This window comes from Hordeum vulgare, chromosome 7H, assembly GCF_904849725.1.
Source record: "Hordeum vulgare subsp. vulgare chromosome 7H, MorexV3_pseudomolecules_assembly, whole genome shotgun sequence".
NCBI classification, from domain to species: Eukaryota; Viridiplantae; Streptophyta; class Magnoliopsida; order Poales; family Poaceae; genus Hordeum; species Hordeum vulgare.
The window spans coordinates 388,339,896-388,361,106 of NC_058524.1; the positions used below are offsets into that span (position 1 = coordinate 388,339,896).

Below are 21,211 nucleotides of genomic sequence, written 5' to 3' on the forward strand. Positions count from 1 at the left end.
AACTGCTGGGAGAGGTCGCCATTGACCTTGATCTAGTACCGGACAGTAGTAACACATTTCATCACCAACTTGACCCCATCTACTATCAAAACCAAGCTTGTACATCATTGCCTCCAAGAAGGACCACTCCACACGATCGTAAGCTTTGATCATGTCCACTTTAACAACAACAAACTGGTCCCTCCCCGTTCTCTTACTCAACCAGAAAGTGGGAAATCTCACAGGCCATCCAGATGTGCGTGATCAACCTTCCCGACACAAAAGCACTCCGATTATCGGAGATTATCTGCGGTAGTATAAGCTTTAGCCGGTTCGCCAACACCTTAGAGATGAGTTTACATAGTACATTTCACAAGCTAACCATCCGCATGTCCTTGATCCTAGCAGGGTTTCTGTCCTTTGGGATAAGCACCACATTGGTGTCATTCCACCCCGCGGGAAGCTCGCCCCCTTTTAGAACATTCTTCACTTCCTCTACTATGTTCTTGCCCATCAAGTGCTAGTATTTCTTGAACACCACCGCCAGCATGCCATCCCGCCCCGATGCCTTGAGGTCTCCTATGTGACCGAGTGCAACCTCGATTTCCATGTCAGTAAATTTAGCCACGAGACATTCATTCATGGCACTGGTGACCTTCACTGGGACCGACCGAAGGAGATCATCATATTGATTATTACCATTCGATGTAAACATGTCATGGAAATAAGACATAACATAATTAGTAAGCTTCCTCCCTTCCTCCACAACCACCTCATGCTCCCTTCTCAACCTCCGAATTCTGTTGGCCTTCCTCCTCGCCGAGGCATATCTAAAAAAGAGCTTCATGTTTCTATCCCCCCTCCTCTAGCCACCATACATGCACCCGCTGCCTTCACTTAATCTCAATGACTTCCTCAAGATGGTCAACCAAGCACCGTATCCTTACTTCCCCAGTAACTTTCTTAGGGGTGATGTCACGCTTCCTACATTCCTCCAGCTCCTTCTTGGCCTCCTTTAGCTTCTTCTTTGTATCACCCACCACATCTTCACTCCACCTTTTAGGTCCCGCGCCACACCCTTCAGTGCTACTGCCACATCAAATTCACCTCCCCCGAACTCTCCTTCATGCTTCCTCCATAATGAGATCACACGCATCCTCCTTCAACCATCTTCCTTCAAATCGAAACGACCCCCGCCCTCCCGTGCAACGTTGCCCCATGTCCTCTATATCCATCACCACATGACGAGGAGGTTTGATGACTTTGTTAGTCTCTATAGAAAGAAAAGAAAACCAAGGTATGCCGAAAGCTTTTCTTGTGCTTAGCTACCATCACCGGAATAATGTTTTGGAATGGGCCGTATTTCAGAGAATTCGGGCATTAGACATCCCATCAGACCCACTTATGAATGAAGGAGGGGCATTTGGGCCCTATAAAACGACTTTTCTCACTGGGCTTGAATCCGGACGTGTGAGCAAATGTCCAAAACCCCTCGGGGAAGCCCAAACCTCTCCGTCTCACGCTCCCGAGTTCCATCCCCGCCGTAGCCAGCAACCACCGGTAGTCGCCGGCGGCGGCGCATGGCCACCTCCACCTCCGGGGGAGGCGGGGCACGGCCGTGGCGTACCGCGCTTCTCACCCTCCGCGATGAGTCAGTTGCCTCGCCCTCCCCTCCGGCCCTCCTCGCGCTCCTCCGCCGCCTCCTTCTGCCCCCCTCCTCGCCCTCCCTCGCGGCCTCCGCCGCCGCGCTCTCCCCCTCACGAGGTCTTACCCTTGGCGCCGCTTGCTTACGTCCAGTTCGGTTTGGTTCGTCTTGGTCTCACTGTCCGTGTGCTCGTTTGCAGGTGGGCTCGGATGTGGCGTTCCTCGCGGACAAGGCCGCGGCGGTGGCTCCCTGTGCTGGCGCCGCCGACGCGCTGCGTGGCGTCTGCCACCTGGTAATGCTTCTGTGCTTCCATGCGATTGAGATCTCGTAGTGTGCGGTGAAATTCGCCCAATAGTTGCTTTAGATTCGGGGCTGTAATTTTAGCCTAGATAGACGACCATTCTGATCAGTGACCCGCGTTCTGCTGCAGTCGTGTTGGAGTGTGTGAAGTTCCATCAAATTGTGGACATGGATGTTCAAATGCTGATTATTTTAAACTCGAATTTTGCTTTAGCGTGCTGTGTTTTTTAGCTGTGGCTATTGCGTGCTGTTGGAGCTATAGTTTAGCAATTTCACAGTTCCTTATGCGTGCATTTCTTTGGTACATTTTGCAGGACATAAATTGTGTACACCCTAGAATATTATTTACTATTAAGTTTAGTCAATTTGACAAAGAAGTTGAGACTGTTGTGTAATACTCCCTCCATCCGAAAATAAGTGACTAAAAAATAACTCAACTTTGCACTAAAGTTAGTGCAAAGTTGAGTCATTTTTGAGTCACTTATTTTGGGACGGAGGGAGTACTACTTTGATTGTAATGATTTGTTTTCTCCATGTATTAATTTACTGAAAATGCACCTGTGCAGATTCGTGAGGTCATGTGCAAAACAAACACGGAGATTGACTCTTCTGGCTGGCTTGCAGTGTTAACGTTTCTTCATGAGCTTGTAAAGTGTTCAGTTGAGGGTGCATGCCTTAAGGGCCACTGTGACAGGACATCTGCACTGGATACACTATCTGATTGTTTGCAAATTCTCAGGTTAGATTAGGATTATTTGATAGAATACTTCGCAATCACCTTCCTGTACCCCCCTCTGTAGCAAGTATTAACAGTGTAGTTGATTAACATTGTGGGATAATGTTTCATTGTTTGACAAGACTAAACTGTCACTGAAATAGAAATACATGGTCCGTACGTACTTGCCTCAAGGGAGAATCTACTACAGTTTGGCCCATATTATTCTTAATAAATGATGATTTAGATATGTGCCATTCTAATCATTTTAAAGGGAGTTCTTCCTTTGTTACATGTGACGCTGCACTTCCACAAAGGCAATCTTTCATGCCTAATTTTGGGAATCGCGATGCACCACTGGTACTTTACCAAGGTTGCACGTCCTCACCAGTAAATTTATTATTGACCATTTCCCACCAGCATGTTTGATTTGGTGTGAATTATCACCTGCACTTACTTTCAACAATTTGTAACCTATATGGTTTCCAGAAAACAGCAAATAAAACCAATCATTACCTCAGAATCATCACTTGCTTTGAATGTTCGAGAACTGGTATAAGATTAGTGCTGATATTGTTGTTATCTTTAATTAATTTACCATTTTGCTCTGTTAAAAATTATTCAAGAAATGAGTATATACTGGGACAATATTGACAGTATATGTGGTAAATTAACACCAATTTAAATTGCAGGCAGCCAAATTGCGAACTGTGCATATATAATTTCCTAAAAAAGAAACCTAAGTTCTTAAAGACTGTCTCTAGTTGTACTGTATGATGGCATTTCCAATAGTGTATACATCAGGGAGGCCCCCCCCCCCCCCCCCCCCCCCCCCCCCCGTCCTTCTCTCTGAAACCGAGAACGGTACAGACTTTTCCCCTCCTAAGCCTTCCCCTCAAAAACTGTTGCCCAAGGCATCTCATCCTCCCCTGGATTTAGCCATGTCGAGACCTCGAGGGAACAATGGAGAGAGAATTGTGAGTATGGGGGAAAAGGCGTGACGAAATTAATGTGAATGATGATTGATGAACGCTACAAATTGTTGGAGATGTGCTTCTAGTGTTGCCTTTGGATGAGGTGGAGCCCTTTGGGACATACGCTACATACTTTAGTGATGAACTTCTGTAGACGCCTATGTAATCATTTGTTGCAACACATGTACACTAGCATCATTCACAGTTATTTGAAAGTCATCAAGCATGCTCAGTCTTTACACCGCTCTTAATTGTTGCCTCCCCTTCCAGGTTTTTGAGCAAGGATCTTGGAAGATGTGGTTCATTAACTGAGAATTCACATGTACTCAGAGTTCTTATCTTGATCATATCATGCTTGCAAGCTGAACTGAACATGACAGATAAATCCAATGGTTCTGGCATTTCTTCCCACATTTCTGTATCAACGAATAATAAAAATTATAATACCTGGGATATGGAAATCTCTTCATTTTCGATGATGGAGAATATACTATGCAAGATTGCATCGAGTATGTCAGAAGATTTATGGCAGTCTGTTGTTGAGGTTAGTAGTTTATGCCTCCTTTATTTTACATAGTGCTTGATGCTGGGTATTTCGGTGACATAGCAAGTGCTGTACCAGAAATTTGCCAGGCATTGTAGCATCTGATTTGTAAGATTGCAAGCAGCTTTACTACTTCTCCCATGATTGATTACCTAGACTTGGGCTGTCAGTTGACGATGCACCAGAAATGCAACGTTAACAACCAAGCACAGAGTGATGCTCATGTTCAAATCCAATCTCCTCCTTTGCATACTGAGCACATGTTATGTGGCAATATTTAATATTCTGTTTCAACTCCAATTTCCTCCTTTGCACTCTGCAGGTCTTGAGAAAAGTTATGGACTCTGTGTCAGCAAGGAACCTTATTATTGAGAGTAGTGTTATGTCAAGGTTAGTACTTCGGCTTTTTCATATATTGCTTTGAAATTAATGAAAGCTAAAGTCAAAGCTAAGCCTCACTGTCTTGCAGATTTTATACTTCCTTTCTTCGTTGTCTGCATTTCGTTCTTTCAGAACCAAAAGCTTCACTTTCAGGACATGTAAGTATACATAGGAAATCCATTTCTGTGGTTACAGTACATATGATTTTTCTCTCTTTCTGATTGTAACATTGTTCATAAAATTTCAAGGTAGCAGGTTTTGTGGCAAATTTGCAAATGTTTTTTGTGTATGGGCTAAGGTCATCTTCGCCATCTGCAATAACTCCGAAGGAAAACAAAACAGACTCACAATCCAGAGCTTCTTGCCATGGACGATATAAACCACCTCATTTACGAAAAAAGGATGGAAAAACAAATGATTCATTGGATGATCGAAGTTCAGATAGTGAATCTTCTCGGTATGATTTAGGCTCATCAGATTCTGATCTAAGCGGTACTGATGGATATGCAAAAAATGGAGACCGTTTCAGGAGTTCGAAAGCTAGACTAGCTGCCATCCTTTGTATACAGGTATGTATCCATGCAATACATTCTAATTTCTAAACTAGATGTCCCCATTCTGAACTCTTACTCATGTACTCCCTCCGTTCCTAAATATAAGTCTTTTAGGAAATTCCACTACGAACTACATACGGATGTATATGGACATACTCCCTCCGTCCGGAATTACTTGCCGCACAAATGGATAAAAAATGATGTATCTAGAACTAAAATACATCTGGATACATCCATTCTTATGACAAGTATTTCCGGACGGAGGGAGTACTTTACAGTGTAGATTCACTCATTTTGCTCCGTATTATGTAGTCTGTAGTGGAACCTCTTAAAAGACTTATATTTAGGAACGGAGGGAGTATGAACTTGTACAATTTTGTTTTTTGTTTTTGTTTTGTTAGAACGAAGGTAAGATTGGTTTCTTTCGTAGTCGAGCTATTGCTCTTTCCTTTCTTTTTTGGAATGGTGGGTGGAGGGCAGCTTTTTAGATAAAGCTCATACTCCAATGAGATAAGTTAATTGATTCCTCTACCCTAGGCTAGTTTGAAGTGTTAGTGCTATGGTTGTTCAGTTCTGTGAATTGAGTGCCCTTTTGGAACACTAAAAGTTTGTAAATAGGAATATCTACATTCAATTTGCTATCTGCACCCACCATGATCTGTGAATTTCAGTTCCTTTAACTCTCTAACTGTTAAAAGACACTCTCATTTTCCTGTTGAACTTCTAATAGTCAATGATATTTCAGTTCCTTTAAGTCTCTAACTGTTAAAACGCACTCTCATTTTCCTGTTGAACTTCTAATAGTCAGTTATTGGATATCTAATAATCAAAAGCAACACTAAACAATCATGATGCTCATGATATTCAAGAAGTTATCTGATTCTTGTTCTGAATTATGTAAGGATCTCTGTCGTGCTGACCCAAAATCACTTACTTCGCTGTGGCCATTACTTTTGCCTGAGAGCGACGTTCTCCAACAAAGGTAAACTCTTCCACGTTTAATCGGCATGGTATTTCTCATGCCTTCCTTGCGATCATGGTATCATTTTTGACGGTAGCTTTTGTTGCTACTTGCTTTTACAGAAAATATCGAGCTACTCTGATGACATGCTTGATTTTTGACCCTATAATAAAGGTACAAGTTTGTGATTATCTGTATCATTATTGTTTATATCATCTACTTCCTCTGTACCATAATATTTGTTGTTGGGGAGAACTAATCTAGTTCTCTTCAACAAGTATTTAGGAACAGAGGGAGTAGCTTTTCTGTTCATGCTACCTTTCACATATGTGGGTACCTTGCTGCCATGCCAATTCTGCCTGTATTTTGGGCTGCAGTGACTGAAGACATTTAATTGCATAGTCCATTCTCGTGAGGAGACACACAACTAGTATTTTCATGAGGCCTTAATTGCATAGGCCATTCTTGTGCAGGTGTGGTAAATATGCTGACAACCCTGTATACAATAGGGATACCACATGACTAACACATGGAAAGTATATACAACTCTTAACAGTTTTGAGCTATCTTATTTATGTGATTTTTTTTTCCAAATTTGAATGATGTTGTATTACATTTTTGCTACAAAGTGATCTGGACCCTTCATAATCTACATCCTTTATTTGCAAAATTCTTTTCTTGTTTGCATGGCGGTGTACATTGGTTGATGCATGCCACAATATTGTATACCGTGTATGTATGAATTATGGTCCCATCGGATCAGCACCTTTTCCATTTATAAGTTCCCGTGTGTATGATGGACATGACCTGACTTAACTATGTGCAGGTACGTGTTGAGGCAGCGTCGACCATTGCTGCCATGCTGGAAGGGCAGGCCTTAGTTTTGACACAAGTTGCAGAGTACAAAGAATCATCAAAGCTTGGATCTTTCACTACGCTATCTTGCTCTCTTGGTCAAATTCTGATGCAGCTGCACACAGGTAGGGGAGTTGCTGATATTTTTATATTTCAATGGTCCAATATCTTGTGACTTTCTTCGATGAGAGGAATCCATTGTTGGTCGCTTGTATCTGTAATACCCCAGATTTCCGGCCTTTTTGAAAATTTCTGGTAGTTTTGGGTCCTCACCACTGTGCAACACACGGCTTGTATCTGAAATATATTGCCCACCTCTCCATCGGTTTGGACTTTTGGTTGGGTTGCCTAGTGCATGAAGCTTAACATTATCCATATAACTTTCATTCAACAGCTCTGTATGCCTTACATATTCTTTTTCAATGTTTTATCCAAAGTTTACATGAAATTTCTTTTCCTGTTTGGCAGGTATGATGTTCTTGGTACAGCGTGAAACTCAAAGTACATTGCTTGCAGCAGTGTTCAGAGTTCTCATCCTTCTGATATCTGCTACACCGTATGATCTAAATCCCCACTGTTTATCTTGTTTCTCTAACTTGATATGCCATATAATTGATAATATGTTAGATGACCAGGTACCCTCGAATGCCGAAGGAGTTGTTGCCAACTGTCATTACAGCCATGTGCGGTAGATTATTAGACAGGAACTCGAATAAAAATGAACATTATGCTTTGCTGGTTAGTTTTTCAATATTATTTCTTTATTTAGGAACAATAGTTGTATTTCTTACACCTTACATGGGAATAACAACAGGTTAATGTTTTAAGTTGCTTGGAGGCAGCATTTGCAAAGGTGCCACCTTCTTCAGATGTCTTTGGAGTTCTCATTGATCACTGTGCAGGTTAGACCCTCTTAATTTCAAATTTAGTTGATATGGTCGCTTTATTCTCAGTCTTAATTTATATTAAAAAAATTGCGGCACATTGCTGAACTTGTCGTCTTGGAAGACTCCAAAGTTTATCATATTGAGAAACTAGTTTGGGTGGATACTGAGCTGTGACATTTGTGTGACCAATGTGAGCTTTTCAGGGCCATCACTTGCTCAGCAGAAGTCAAGTGTCGTAGTTATTCTTCTTCATTGTATAGAAGAGGAAATGCATTTCAGTGTTAGGTGTGGAGCTCTCCAGGCAAGTAATCATCTATTTATGCTTAAAGGTTGCTTTTGTATTTTCTTTTATCTTTAGCATGTGTTTGGATATCGGACTTATAATACATGAGAAAGTCGGTTGCTAAACTGACCATACAGTTCCAGCAGCCGTCAGTGTGTGCAAACATCAAATTGACTACTTGCTGACAGCCTGTATAGTCTATCTCACTGACTAAGTAAGGTCAGCCGACCTATATGCACTGACCTCTAGTAATACTTAGCTAATAAGCAGAGGGCACATGGATTATAACTAACAAGGATCCCTCCAGCATAAACACTAGAGAACAACTATGGTTATCCTCTAAAGGGGAACTCTTGTGGCCTGAAATCTATTTGTAACCACATGCTGGATACCACTCAAAAAAGGAAGCTAGGAGGAAGGCTGAGCTTCCTGTTCTATCTTGTAACAGTTCTCCTTGATATTCCATGTATAGATTTATACTGCATAAATGCTGTTGTTACACCATTTGCATTAACAAGAGGTGAGTCTAGATAACCTATTTGAATGATATGCGCTTAACTAATAATGATTATCACATAAATATACTTATTTATACATACTTATGACATGTACATTTAGTCATGGAATTGATCTTCTTGGCACGTTTTGTAGGGCATTTATATTCATTCTTTCAATGTACATGCAAATGCTGCACAGGTTGACATGTGTGGTAATATATCCATTCCTTTTTATGTGTGCACAGGTGTTGAGATCAGTGGTTCATAATTACCCAAGCTGTGCAAACATCATTTGGGAAAAAGTTCGAGACATCATCCTTGATTTATTGCAAACGGAGAGCTTTGAAGACCAAAAATGTGATGCTAACTTTGGTCCTCCTAAAGAAGAATTGTCTACTAAAGGAAGATGTCTTGTAGCTGGTATTAAGGTAGAGTTTTCTGCAAATGCTTTAAAATATTATGGATGAAACTATTTTATACTTCGGAACTTTACTTTTTTCCCCATAAAGCTAAATATTTTTTTTTCTTTTGCCATGAGCTGGATAAAATTCTTGATATTGGGTAAATTTCCATCCAACCTTGCATTCGTCTTGGTTTTCCCTGTTTACCAGTTTGCTACATATCACTTTACCTATCAATGTTTAGGTTTTATTTTGGTTAATAATACCTACGACCTATAGGATATAGTCCAACTTAAGCTTCTGTAGTAAGCTCTGCTGGGGAAACTTTTTTAGCTATTCTTTTCAGCTTAAGCTTATTGTCTATGTTGAGATGTGCAAAGTCTACACATTGATGATAGATTGGCCACAAATCATGCACAATTCTGTAAAACTGGACAAGATTCACAATTCGTTCACAGAATGGATCCTGACATTATAAATCATTCATTACAAAATGAAATTTCCATAGAACAAGCTACAAAGTGTAAGTATAATATGAACATGAACTACCAATATACAATTACCGTAAGTCCATAAGCACATACTCCCTCCGTCCGGAAATACTTGTCCTAGAGATGAATGTATCTAGACTTATTTTAGTTATAGATACATCCATTATATCCATTTCTAGGACAAGTATTTCCGGACGGAGGGAGTATTAGGCATTGCATGAGATAAAAATTCTTCACTCTGAGCAAACATCAATCAACAACACTTGGAAGTATGATTTTCGGAATAGGCATGAATTGATGGAAGTTGCTATTGTAGTTCTCTGGAACAAACATCAATTAGTGAACAAGCACTGATCCAACTTCGTATGTGCTTGTGCTGGATCTGGAGATACGGCTCGTGGGTGAAGGGCATTGCTTGTGGTGGACAACGCTGGAGGTTGAAAGTCAGCAGGGGAGCAGGGGAGGAGGTTGGCTGACCAAAGAACGTCAGGAGGCAGGGATTGTCGGCAGTGGTGTCACACATGAGAGAGGGAATGCTTTGATCGACAGGAGGGGAGAGCTACGAAAGGAATTTCCACATAGTCTAGGGGCAGGGGGTACGCAGTGGCAAGCCCCGGTAATTTCCGTATCAAGTTGGATGGCAGTTGTGAAATGGAAAAGGTGGGAAGCCTGGTCTGAGCAGCTTCCTAGTATCAACAGAGTTTGGGGTGGGCTATGAGGAAAACTAATTAGTCGGTTCTTTTTGTCTTAAGCTTCTGCGGGCTCTAAGCTGCTACAGAAGCTGAGAAAGTGGCCCAGCACCTGAAGTTGGATGTATAATCATCAACAACAACAGAGCCTTTTGTCCCAAGTAAGTTGGGGTAGGCTAGAGATGAAACCCAACAGGAACCTGTGATTTTGAGAACCCAAAAAGAAGAGAGTACAAGTAAACAAAGTGAAGGAAAGTAAATTAAGGTTCTGGTACATGAAATGCTGGTAAATTAAGAACTTGGATTTATGCTTAACCTTTTTCTCCCAAGTCCCAACATAAGATGACTACTGGTTGAATGCTTTTGTTCATAGATGATTTTGTTGATTATCTGCTAGATGAGGCCTACGTATTCTAGGCTCAGGTTCTTACAAACTTGGTTCTTTGGTTATGACATGTATGTAGCACCTGATCTTTTATTTCGATTTTTCATTAGCTATTATGTTATTATTCAATCTGGGTCTTAGAAACCTAAAAGGCACAGACACGGCACAAACAGCCGTATTGGTGTCCAGGTACATGTATCCCATCTTCTCTGAAGAAAAAAAGGGAAATAAATCGGGATACGGCCTAGATATGACGTGGACATGGTGGGGAGTCAGGAGCGAGCCTCCAACGACCATGCCGCCACCCAGCTCTCACCTCGATGGTCATTAGCAAGGAAGAACATCCAGGTGGAGAGGAAGATGGCAAGGTGGATGCCGATGAGGAAGAAGCTCCGGGCAGGGAGAAAGATGTGGACTGCAGCCGCCAGCGAGGAAGAAAATTTGGGCCGATTGGAAAGCGGTGATGGAAGCTGTCAATGAGCAAGAAGATACAGGTGGTGTCGCAGTCGCAGTCGTTTCATGTCCTCTCTGCAGCTCTCAGGCGGCTGGAGGAAAGTAGCACGAAAATGTGTGGGCTGGAGGAGCTGAGTAGTGTAGGGTTTTCTGGAATTGGGCCTTATATGGGCTCTGAGTGGAGGGTTGTGTTACATATGGACTGCTCAGTCTTTCATAAATAGAAATGAGGCAACATATATCCTGTACTAACTTCAAAAAAGCTCTCATCTAAAAATTATCATTAAATCTTTATTACTTGCCATTTTTTTAAACACTTATATACCCTGCTGTATCCCCAAATGGCTGTTTTGGAAAATGCTGTATCCAGTGTCCCCATACTAGTATCCCTGTGCCTGTATTTCCGTGTCGGTGCTTCTTAGCTTAGAATTGCCTTATTATGTAAAATTAACCATCATGGTCATACTTAGTTTCGATCTTCTATTAACGCGTTGTGATTTTGTTTGTCAGGTAATTGATGAGTGTCTGCGTGTTTCATCTGGATTCAAGGGCGCGGATGACCTCAAAGAGTGTAGATTGCTGGATATTCAGCAAATTTCAGACTGCACTGTAAATAAAATTATTAAATCTGCGCCTCACTTTGAAATTGAAACCCCTGGACCATCACAAAACTGCTCTTTGGACATTACACTTGGAACCAACCGTTGGACTGAGGTGTTAGAAACTCATCTCCCTCGGGGCTTATCACATGCCTCTGCTATGGTAATCTACCACCTCTAGAACCTGTGTTGTCCATGTATTATCATATTAATCTGGAACGAATGTGGTTAGGCTTCATTTATTTCTCAATAATCTGTGGTGTTAATGCTAACTTGGAAACATGATTTAGCAGATTAGTAACAGAATGCCTGCTCCCATTTTAGTCAAAGCAGCCAACTAATGTATGTTTGAGTATTGTGTTGCCGTTTATGATCCTTGGTTCTAAATATAGCATGATATTCCTTAGCCATGTTGTTGTCTTCAGATGATATTTATGTCCTGTATATAAGAAAATAGTTTTGTCTTGCAACAGCTCCATTAAATTTAGGAAGTATGTGCTCCATGAACCTGATGGAAATGCTTTTATGTATTGCTGAAAGTATTCCCTTTTTGAGTGTCTTCTTTTCCTGGACTAAATAAGTTAACTGTTTGTTTCTAGGTCAGGACAGCATCACTCACATGTTTTGCTGGCATGACCTCTGATGTTTTTTTCTCCCTATCAGTAAACAAGAGAGATTATGTGACCTCCTCATCTGTAAGTTTATTATTTGTGTGTTTCATTATGTTACCCTAACCTGTTAAAATTTTGTGAGTATCACAATTGTTGTTGTGTAGGTTCATGCAGCATTGAGTGATGCAGTTGCTACAGTGAGATCAGCTGCATGTCGAGCCATTGGTATTGTTTCATGTTTCTCCCAAATATTGTCGAGGTAAAATTTCAGACTTTTTTTTGGAAGGGAAATTTCAGACTTTGGTTGCGCTGCAGTGTCGAGTAGTCAAGTGCTTATTTTAAGGTACTTGAATGATGATGACCAATAGTCCGTAACTCATTGTTTCCTTCTGCAGTCCTAGCCTACCTGGCGAGTTCATAAAAGCCATTGACTTCAATACACAAAATTCATCAACTCCAGTATGATATTTGTATCTCTCTTTAATACCTGTGCACTGTTACCTTTTTTTTGTTGTACTAAAATTTATCAAGTATTCTATGTGTAACATTTTCTCAATCTAAATGTTTAGGTCCGTATCACTGCCTCATGGGCTTTGGCCAATCTTTGTTCTTCTATTCGTTTCAGAGCATTGGAACTACAGACAGATCCTACTGCAGGTATGTATTGCATATTGATTGTTAGTTGGTTACAGAATCCATAATATATAATGATACGGCATGCTTATCTTTCTACTATTTTTTCAAATGTAGATCTACTTGATAAATCAACAATTTCATTGTTGGTTGAAATTGCTTTGCGCCTAACCAAAGATGGCGAAAAAGTAAGTTTGTCTTGTCAACTGATGTCTTTTTTCTCTCTTTATTTTACATTTTCACTAGCTCAGATGCCTGTTTTAGGCTTCACATTGAATAGCAACACATTATTTGATTGTAAATTGAAAAGAAAAGGAAGATATCTGTATATTTCTGTAGCTAATGGTACCAGTGTTGTTGTTTTTATTTATGCTCATTCAGGTAAAGTCAAATGCCGTTAGAGCTCTTGGATATCTGTCAAGGTTTATCAGATTCAATCATCATTGTGATTCAGTCGATGATTCAAGGTTGGTAATATTCTGCATGCATCATCATCATCATCAACAACAACAAAGCCTTTAATATTCTGTATGCATCATCATGATTTTTCTTAGCTTGTTTCTTCAGCTTACAATTTTGTGGCTCCATCACAGGAATTCAGTTTTCTATGGAGATCCTGTCTGTCTTCAAACAATGGTACAGGCTTTGATGTCTTCTGTGACTACTGGAAATGTAAAGGTACCGCAAGAAATGGTTTTGCACTCGTACTTAAAACAAACATCCATCGGCTTGATCTCTTGTTATTTTGTCAAGGCGAGACTAAAAAAAGCATGTTTCCCTTGTTTTGTTCTAACGAGGAACACCTCAGTTAGCAAAGGATACAAGTTCAAGATTTTTTTCCTTCTATTTTTCTATTATATGTGATTGTTGAATGTGGAGATATTTTACATGAATAACTGCTTCCATTCGACTTGTCTTTTGTCATTCATACAGGTTCAGTGGAATGTTTGTCATGCTCTTAGTAACTTATTCATGAATGACACCGTGAGACTTTCAGAGATGCAGTGGTATGATTTGCACATGCAACATCTTCCAGTATTTTACTGAATTTTGCAGAAACTTTTATGCATCTTATCTGCTTTAGAATTCCCATTGCACAAGCAGCACATTCTTTCTTTATCTTCTAGAATCATTTGAATGAAACACATATGCTCTCCACCTATTGAATGAAACACATATTCTTTCTTTATCTTCTAGAATCATTTGAATGAAACACATAGGCTATTTCGTAATATTCTAAATCTTATGAAGACAGCCTTCACCCGCATCTTCTATTTTCAAATATTCATCTTTTAAGGAACTAATCAGTCAGAAATTTATGCAATAGTTATTTCTCCCCATTGTAAACCTTGTCAATTGGAAGTACTATATGAGAAATATACACCTGGTACCATGATTGTACCTCTGTGAGTAACTGAGTACTCCAGCTTCATATGTTAGTGGTTCTGATTTTCAGGTGTTTTGTATTACAGGGCATCAAGTGTTTATAGCATACTTCTACTATTACTCCGTGACTCAAACAATTATAAAATAAGGATGCATGCGGCTGTTGCTTTAGCAGTGCCAGTCACAAGGCTTGGTTAGTTGACTGAATGCTTTAATTTCTGCCTTTGTTTAAGTTCTGATCTTGCTTATTTTGCTAATACCATATCATGCCAGATTGCCAAGGGATTAAAAAGCTTTCTGTCATTATTATTAAGATTGTATTATACTATGCTTTTGTTGGATAAATTAGTGGTAGTGCTGCCTATTTCATTTCTTGGAGGTTCGTGTCTTGCCTGTGGTGTCATTCTGCAACTGAATTCATGATGCTGCTGGATGTGTAGATTATGGTAGCTCCTTCCCAGATGTTGTCAGAGGCCTCACACATGTTCTTGAGTCATTAAGTTCAAACAGTTCATCATCGCCTTCAAATTTCAAACACCGGGACAACCTTGAGAAACAGGTCAATGTTGTTGATGCTTATATATATTTTGTTTACTCCAAAGCATGTTTCACAGCATTGTTGAACCTTTGGCTCCTTTTTACAGCTTACGTTTACTGCTCTGCATTTGCTTGGTTTTGTTTCACCGAAGGATGACCAAAGCCTGAAAGATTTTCTTATCAAGGTAACAGGCTCATGCCCCGGTGTGTTGTGTTTTCATTAATATGATGTATTTACCTGTCATAATGTTGTTCAGCGGCAAATATCAGCCAGATCAGGTTGATATTTTGAGAATCTGGATTCATTAATTTCATGAGGATGTGTTGGCCCTGTCATGTATGGAAATATTAAAACATAACCAACTCTGCAGTGTTCTTAATGATACGATTTTTTGTGTCTGTTTCCTCTTTATCATGAAGTCCTGAAAATGAACTCATGTTTTACGTCGATAGCACAAATTTTGGTACTATATTTGTCTATATTAGGACAGGTCTTGCGCAGTGGTGAAGTACTCCCCGCTTGTGCCAAGAGGTCCTGGGTTCGACGCGGCCTCTCTGCATTGCACTGTGCAGGGGTAAGGCTTGGCTCGTATAATCCTTCCCTAGACCCCACCTAGTGTGGGAGCTTCTAGCACTTGGTTTGTTTTTTGTATAATTACCTATATTACTTCCTCCAATCCAAAATAAGCATCGCATCTTTGAACTATGATTGAACTAACCTTAGTTCAAAGCTGCGACACTTACTTTTTATCGAAGGGAGTACTTTATTATTTTAGTGAACTTATTATTGCTCTTGTTTGTACACCTAAGATGTACAAGAGCAGGTTTCTACTCTAGCCCTGTGTAATATGCATGCAGCTAAGAAATACCCCATAATATGTGGCTTAAATGCTTAATACTTCAACCTATTTTTTGTAACTGAAAAACAGATATATTGTTCTGTTGCCCTATCTAATTCACGTTCCATTTTGAGCAGAAGGCATCCTTTCTGGAAGACTGGCTGAAGGGTTTATGCTCAGCATTCAATAGTGCCGAGGACCAGCCTCTGGCAAGCGAGACCATAAATGACGAGGATGGTTTCAGCCCAAATGTGTCACAGAAAGTTATGTTATCTTCTGCTGTAGTGTCCTTGCTCAATGTATATACAAGTGGAAACCAGCAAGTTATTGCTCAGAGATTTGAGCAATTGGCTAGAAGCACAGCGTGAGTGTCAAAAATCAATGGTGGTCTCCACACCCATTAACGAGGAGCAAGATATTGGTGATCCACCTTAGAACAGCCAACTCGCCTATCAATTGGTTCTTGAGGCTTCCATAAAGCGAGGCAACCTGACCTGTACGTCGATACATTCCATGAAGTCGACGAAGCTGCTGAGTTGAGCGATTTCAGATCATGGGCAGCTCCTGGCAGCTGGCCAAGTAGTCGGTCAATGCAGAATTGCTTTTGCGTGTTGTATTCTATTGTAAAAATAGTTGTTGAATTTCTTCCAGGTTTGGCTATGTTGTACATTGTGTTTACGTATGATCATTAGTGTGCATATACGTAGCAGACATATACTGAAGGATTCTTCTGCTGATGTTGTCCAAGGCCAGAGCTAGATCAGTACTACAGACTCGTATCTTTAGTTCGATATAAGCCGCAACATTACGGATTTGGCTTGGGTTGAATGCTTGGTTAGACCACAAGCATGAGGATTTTGGATCTGTGAGCGCAACAGAAAATGAATGCCAGCCATTTCAGCTGGGGGTACCAACCGCCATAAATGGAGAAGCAGGGATGTTGGGTGCTATATGCTCTTGCCTACTACTTCCACAGCTTGTGCACACTAAATGCCTTCCTTGATTTCAGTTGGCCTGTTTTGTAGGTAGATCAGGCACTGGTTAAAGGTGAATAGGTAACAAGTTGACAACAATGATGGCAACAGGAGGCAGCACCCGCCTGTTCCATCTTTCCAGGCAACAACTTTTGCCTGTGAGATTTCATGGACCTTGCTATAGGCTTTCTTTGACCTTTGAGGGGGCCACTTTGCTGGCCCATTTTCTCTTTCTATTCGGTTTGACTGGATTCCAATAGGGTGTTTGTTGTCACATGAAACACTGCTATTTCCTCCGTTTCAAAAAAAAAAAAAAAAAACACTGCTATTTCTCTACCCTCTTCTGTTTCTGCTAGAACGTATTGTGCCAATATAAGTCGGTGGAAGATATGCATGTATATGCCATTTTTGTTATTTTCTTTCAAATAACAATTTGTTTTTACATGTTTTCAGTCGGTTCCTTATGCACTGCATCTTCTCCAAGAATTAACAATTCTGATAAGTGCTTAAGGAATGTTGTATCATCATTAGCTAGATAGTTGTTGATGCATCCCCTGATCCTGATTGGTAGAAATGGAGCACCGGATTGTTTAATAATTGCACCCTCCACACAAGTCATCAAGCCTGCAGTATATACCATTGCAACAATCAATACGCCATCACCAAGCAACATGCGCCCTAGTGCACGCGTACATATCACAAGAGGATGGATGGGCCAACGCCTTTCTTTTTCTTTTACAAGAAAAAAAAATACCACGTATAATGCAAACGTTTACTCCACGGCCCACCAGCAAAGTAGCAGTACTGGAGAACATGTACACTACATTCCATAAACGTCCAATTAATGGATACATGTAGGCACACAGGTCACTCGATGGATGATGGGTAGGCACACTCCTCCCTTTAGGGCAATTGCTGGTGGCCGGTGCTGGTGCCTCCCTGTTTGGCGCCACATAAATTAATTTGGGCACAAACCGATCTGGATATCATTTATTTGCTGTATGTCTTATTAGTTTTTTTTGAAGGTTTTGGCTTATTATTTCATAGCATGTTCTCTTCCCAAAATCCATTGCATTCTGAATAAGATCCCTGTATCCTTTTTGGCCCAGAAAAATACTTATCATATAAATGAATATATCTAAATGTATTTTAATTTTACATACATTCGTTTCTATCTATTTGCGCGGCAAGTAATCCAGACGGAGGGAGTAGTATACATTTATGCGTGAGCAGCACGTGGTTGGTGCCCTTTGAGCAAAAACGCTATGCCACCCCAGTTGGACTGATGACAGTTGAGAGGTTTGCTACTTTGATATCACTGTCTTCCGAGGATGACAGCGTGATAAACAAATGGTGGAATACCACCTACCGTTGCTGAATTTGACACGACCAAATGATCTCCTCCTTCCCATTGCAATGCATATTCCTTGTGCTCGTGCGGTATTTAATCACTAGTACAATATTGTCCTACTTTGGGGGTTAATGTTGGACTTGCTTTCTTATTTCTTGTCATTAATAATGACAGACTGATGGCACTCCACGGAGTGCCGTATTTTTTAAACCACTTGTACTTCTACGTAACTCGACTTTACAGTAATAATAAGACTGACACCGTTGTAATTTCATTTTTCTTTCAAGTCCTTGTTGCAGTCTTGTAACACTTTTGATATAAATGCCAGCTTGGGACCTTCGAGTCCCTTCCCGTGTTAAAAAAAAAAAAAAAAAGACTGACACACACAAAAAAAAAACAAGACCGAACGTATCGAGGTGGATTTCTTCCGACGAACGCTTCCCGATGCCATGTTTTGCAAAGCAACCGGGTTAAATGATACGCCGTCTCTCCATTCACAATTTATCATGTTTACTTGGGAAAACAAAGAAATTGAACTACTCCCTTCGTCCTTAAATATAAATCTTTTAAAAATTTCATTAGGGACTATATACGAAACAAAATGAATGAATTTATATTCTAAAATAGGTATATATACATCCATATCCGTATGTAATCCATAATAAAATCTCAAAAAAACATATACTCTCTCCGTCCCAAAATAAGTGTCTTAAGCTTAGTATAAATTTATACTAAAGCTAGTATAAAGTTGAGACAGTTATTTTGGGACAAAGAAAGTATTTAGAAACGAAGAGAGTAATGCATTAGTCTTTTCAAAAAAGATTTAAAATACGTTAGTTTCTTCATTCTCATGATTGTCGTCTTTTAGTGACAAAACAAAGTAACGAATCAGTACTTTTAGGGAAGTGCTAATACAATTAGCTCCACATTATTATTATTATAGCCTCTCGACACACCCAAAAATATGCGGACACCTCTAGTATAGCTTTAGGGGAGCGGGCATCCAACTCGGTGCACCAAATAAAATTGAAATAATTTTCTTAAATAAGATGCTTTTATGGGCAGAAGTTATAAAATCAGACACTCCATTTTTATTAATGTTTAGGATTTGTTTTACAAGCAAAAAATAACCTACATTCATGTTGCACGTTCTGATCTTTGTCGAACATGGAAACATCCATCTCCCATGCCCTACTCCTCGTTAGTGCCTGATGTCTAGCCGTGGACGTCGGCGGTAGAGGTGGAGGTGAGGTCGACGGTGGTACGGGCACTGCACATAGACTTGTACAGTGCCCGCTGTTCATGGACGAAGCCTGAATTCTTTGCAAGCATGACCACGACGACCTCCTCGTCACCACTAACCCAGCACTCCGTGAGTCCTTGGTGCTAGAGGAGCCGCAAGTTGTATCGCTCCTCCTCCTGCAACATCTAGAACGGGGAGACTAGTGGCGCCTGCACCTCCGTCGTGATGACATTGTAATGCGTATCCGCGTGCTACAGCGGAGCCTACAACTAGCATGGGAGCCTCCTCATCCTCCTCTCCCCCTCAATGTTCACCTCGTTTGAGCTCTTCTCTTCAAGAGAGGTCAAAGTCTCTTTCGCTGTAATGCGGGAGGAAAAGAGCTTGGAGCCTCTCCCGTTGTAATGCGGGACGTGTGTGTGCCACACCATACACCCACCTCGGCAGTGATTTCGTGGCGACACTGTAGTGAAAGGGTATTCCACAACCCGTAGTTGATTCTGGCCATTGGTCGCACAGGTTGAAGATGGAACAAAGGAGAGGTGGTACACCAGCGGCCCGGATAGAGGGAGATGGGCTCAAAGGTGGTACGAGTTTGTGTGGTGGCCTACGGCCTTTAAATAGCGGACACCCGGGTAGGATGTGTAATGATTTCTAGTTCACCGCATCGACATGAATGCCAGACAGACGGACAAACAATCATCCTTCTTGAATGCGGAAGGAAGTCGCACGCCGCCCCGTCTGGGGGCTGTCCGCTTTGAACCGACATTAATGCCACCACAGTGTTGGGGAACGTCGCATGGGAAACAAAAATTTTCCTACGCGCACGAAGATCTATCATGGTGATGTCCATCTACGAGAGGGGATGAGTGATCTACGTACCCTTGTAGATCGTACAGCAGAAGCGATTAGAGATCGCGGTTGATGTAGTGGAACGTCCTCACGTCCCTCGATCCGCCCCGCGAACAATCCCGCGATCAGTCCCACGATCTAGTACCGAACAGACGGCACCTCCGCGTTCAGCACACGTACAGCTCGACGATGATCTCGGCCTTCTTGATCCAGCAAGAGAGACGGAGAGGTAGAAGAGTTCTCCGGCAGCGTGACGGCGCTCCGGAGGTTGGTGATGATCTTGTCTCAGCAGGGCTCCGCCCGAGCTCCGCAGAAACACGATCTAGAGGAAAAACTATGGAGGTATGTGGTCGGGCAGCCGTGAGAAAGTCGTCTCAAATCTGCCCTAAAAGCCCCATATATATAGGAGGAGGGAGGGGGACCTTGCCTTGGGGTCCAAGGGAACCCCAAGGGGTCGGCCGAGCCAGGGGGGAGGACTCTCCCCCCCCAAACCGAGTCTTACTTGGTTTGGTGGGAGGGAGTCCTTCCCCCTTCCCACTTCTTCCTTTTTTTTTCTTTCTTCCTTTGATTTTTCTTCCTTGGCGCATAGGACTTGGTGGGCTGTCCCACCAGCCCACTAAGGGCTGGTGTGACCCCCCCAAATACCTATGGGCTTCCCCGGAGTGAGTTGCCCCCCTCCGGTGAACCCCCGGAACCCATTCGTCATTCCCGGTACATTCCCGGTAACTCCGAAAACCTTCCGGTAATCAAATGAGGTCATCCTATATATCAATCTTCGTTTCCGGACCATTCCGGAAACCCTCGTGACGTCCGTGATCTCATCCGGGACTCCGAACAACATTCGGTAACCAACCATATAACTCAAATACGCATAAAACAACGTCGAACCTTAAGTGTGCAGACCCTGCGGGTTCGAGAACCATGTAGACATGACCCGAGAGACTCCTCGGTCAATATCCAATAGCGGGACCTGGATGCCCATATTGGATCCTACATATTCTACGAAGATCTTATCGTTTGAACCTCAGTGCCAAGGATTCGTATAATCCCGTATGTCATTCCCTTTGTCCTTCGGTATGTTACTTGCCCGAGATTCGATCGTCAGTATCCGCATACCTATTTCAATCTCGTTTACCGGCAAGTCTCTTTACTCGTTCCGTAATACAAGATCCCACAACTTACACTAAGTTACATT

General features: G+C 41.5%; 1 protein-coding gene and 1 long non-coding RNA gene across 2 annotated transcripts; both read left to right on the plus strand.

Annotated features, from left to right (window-relative positions):
* The first annotated feature begins 1,434 nt into the window (after window positions 1-1,434).
* On the plus strand, window positions 1,435-16,413 carry LOC123413651. The gene is given in 29 exon segments (XM_045106592.1): window positions 1,435-1,733; window positions 1,735-1,743; window positions 1,824-1,916; window positions 2,491-2,663; window positions 3,884-4,157; window positions 4,480-4,547; window positions 4,627-4,696; window positions 4,787-5,107; window positions 5,995-6,074; window positions 6,176-6,227; window positions 6,880-7,033; window positions 7,377-7,464; window positions 7,544-7,646; window positions 7,723-7,810; window positions 7,999-8,096; window positions 8,821-9,003; window positions 11,505-11,756; window positions 12,193-12,288; window positions 12,369-12,463; window positions 12,600-12,663; window positions 12,774-12,861; window positions 12,955-13,025; window positions 13,219-13,304; window positions 13,431-13,515; window positions 13,771-13,844; window positions 14,310-14,416; window positions 14,664-14,782; window positions 14,868-14,945; window positions 15,737-16,413. Coding segments are annotated over 29 exon segments (3,474 nt in total). The 5' UTR covers window positions 1,435-1,559; the 3' UTR covers window positions 15,968-16,413.
* Window positions 9,644-10,379, plus strand: LOC123413652. The gene is made up of 2 exons (XR_006613790.1): window positions 9,644-10,127; window positions 10,220-10,379. It is a non-coding gene; the product is annotated as an uncharacterized LOC123413652 (long non-coding RNA).
* Window positions 16,414-21,211: the final 4,798 nt, after the last annotated feature.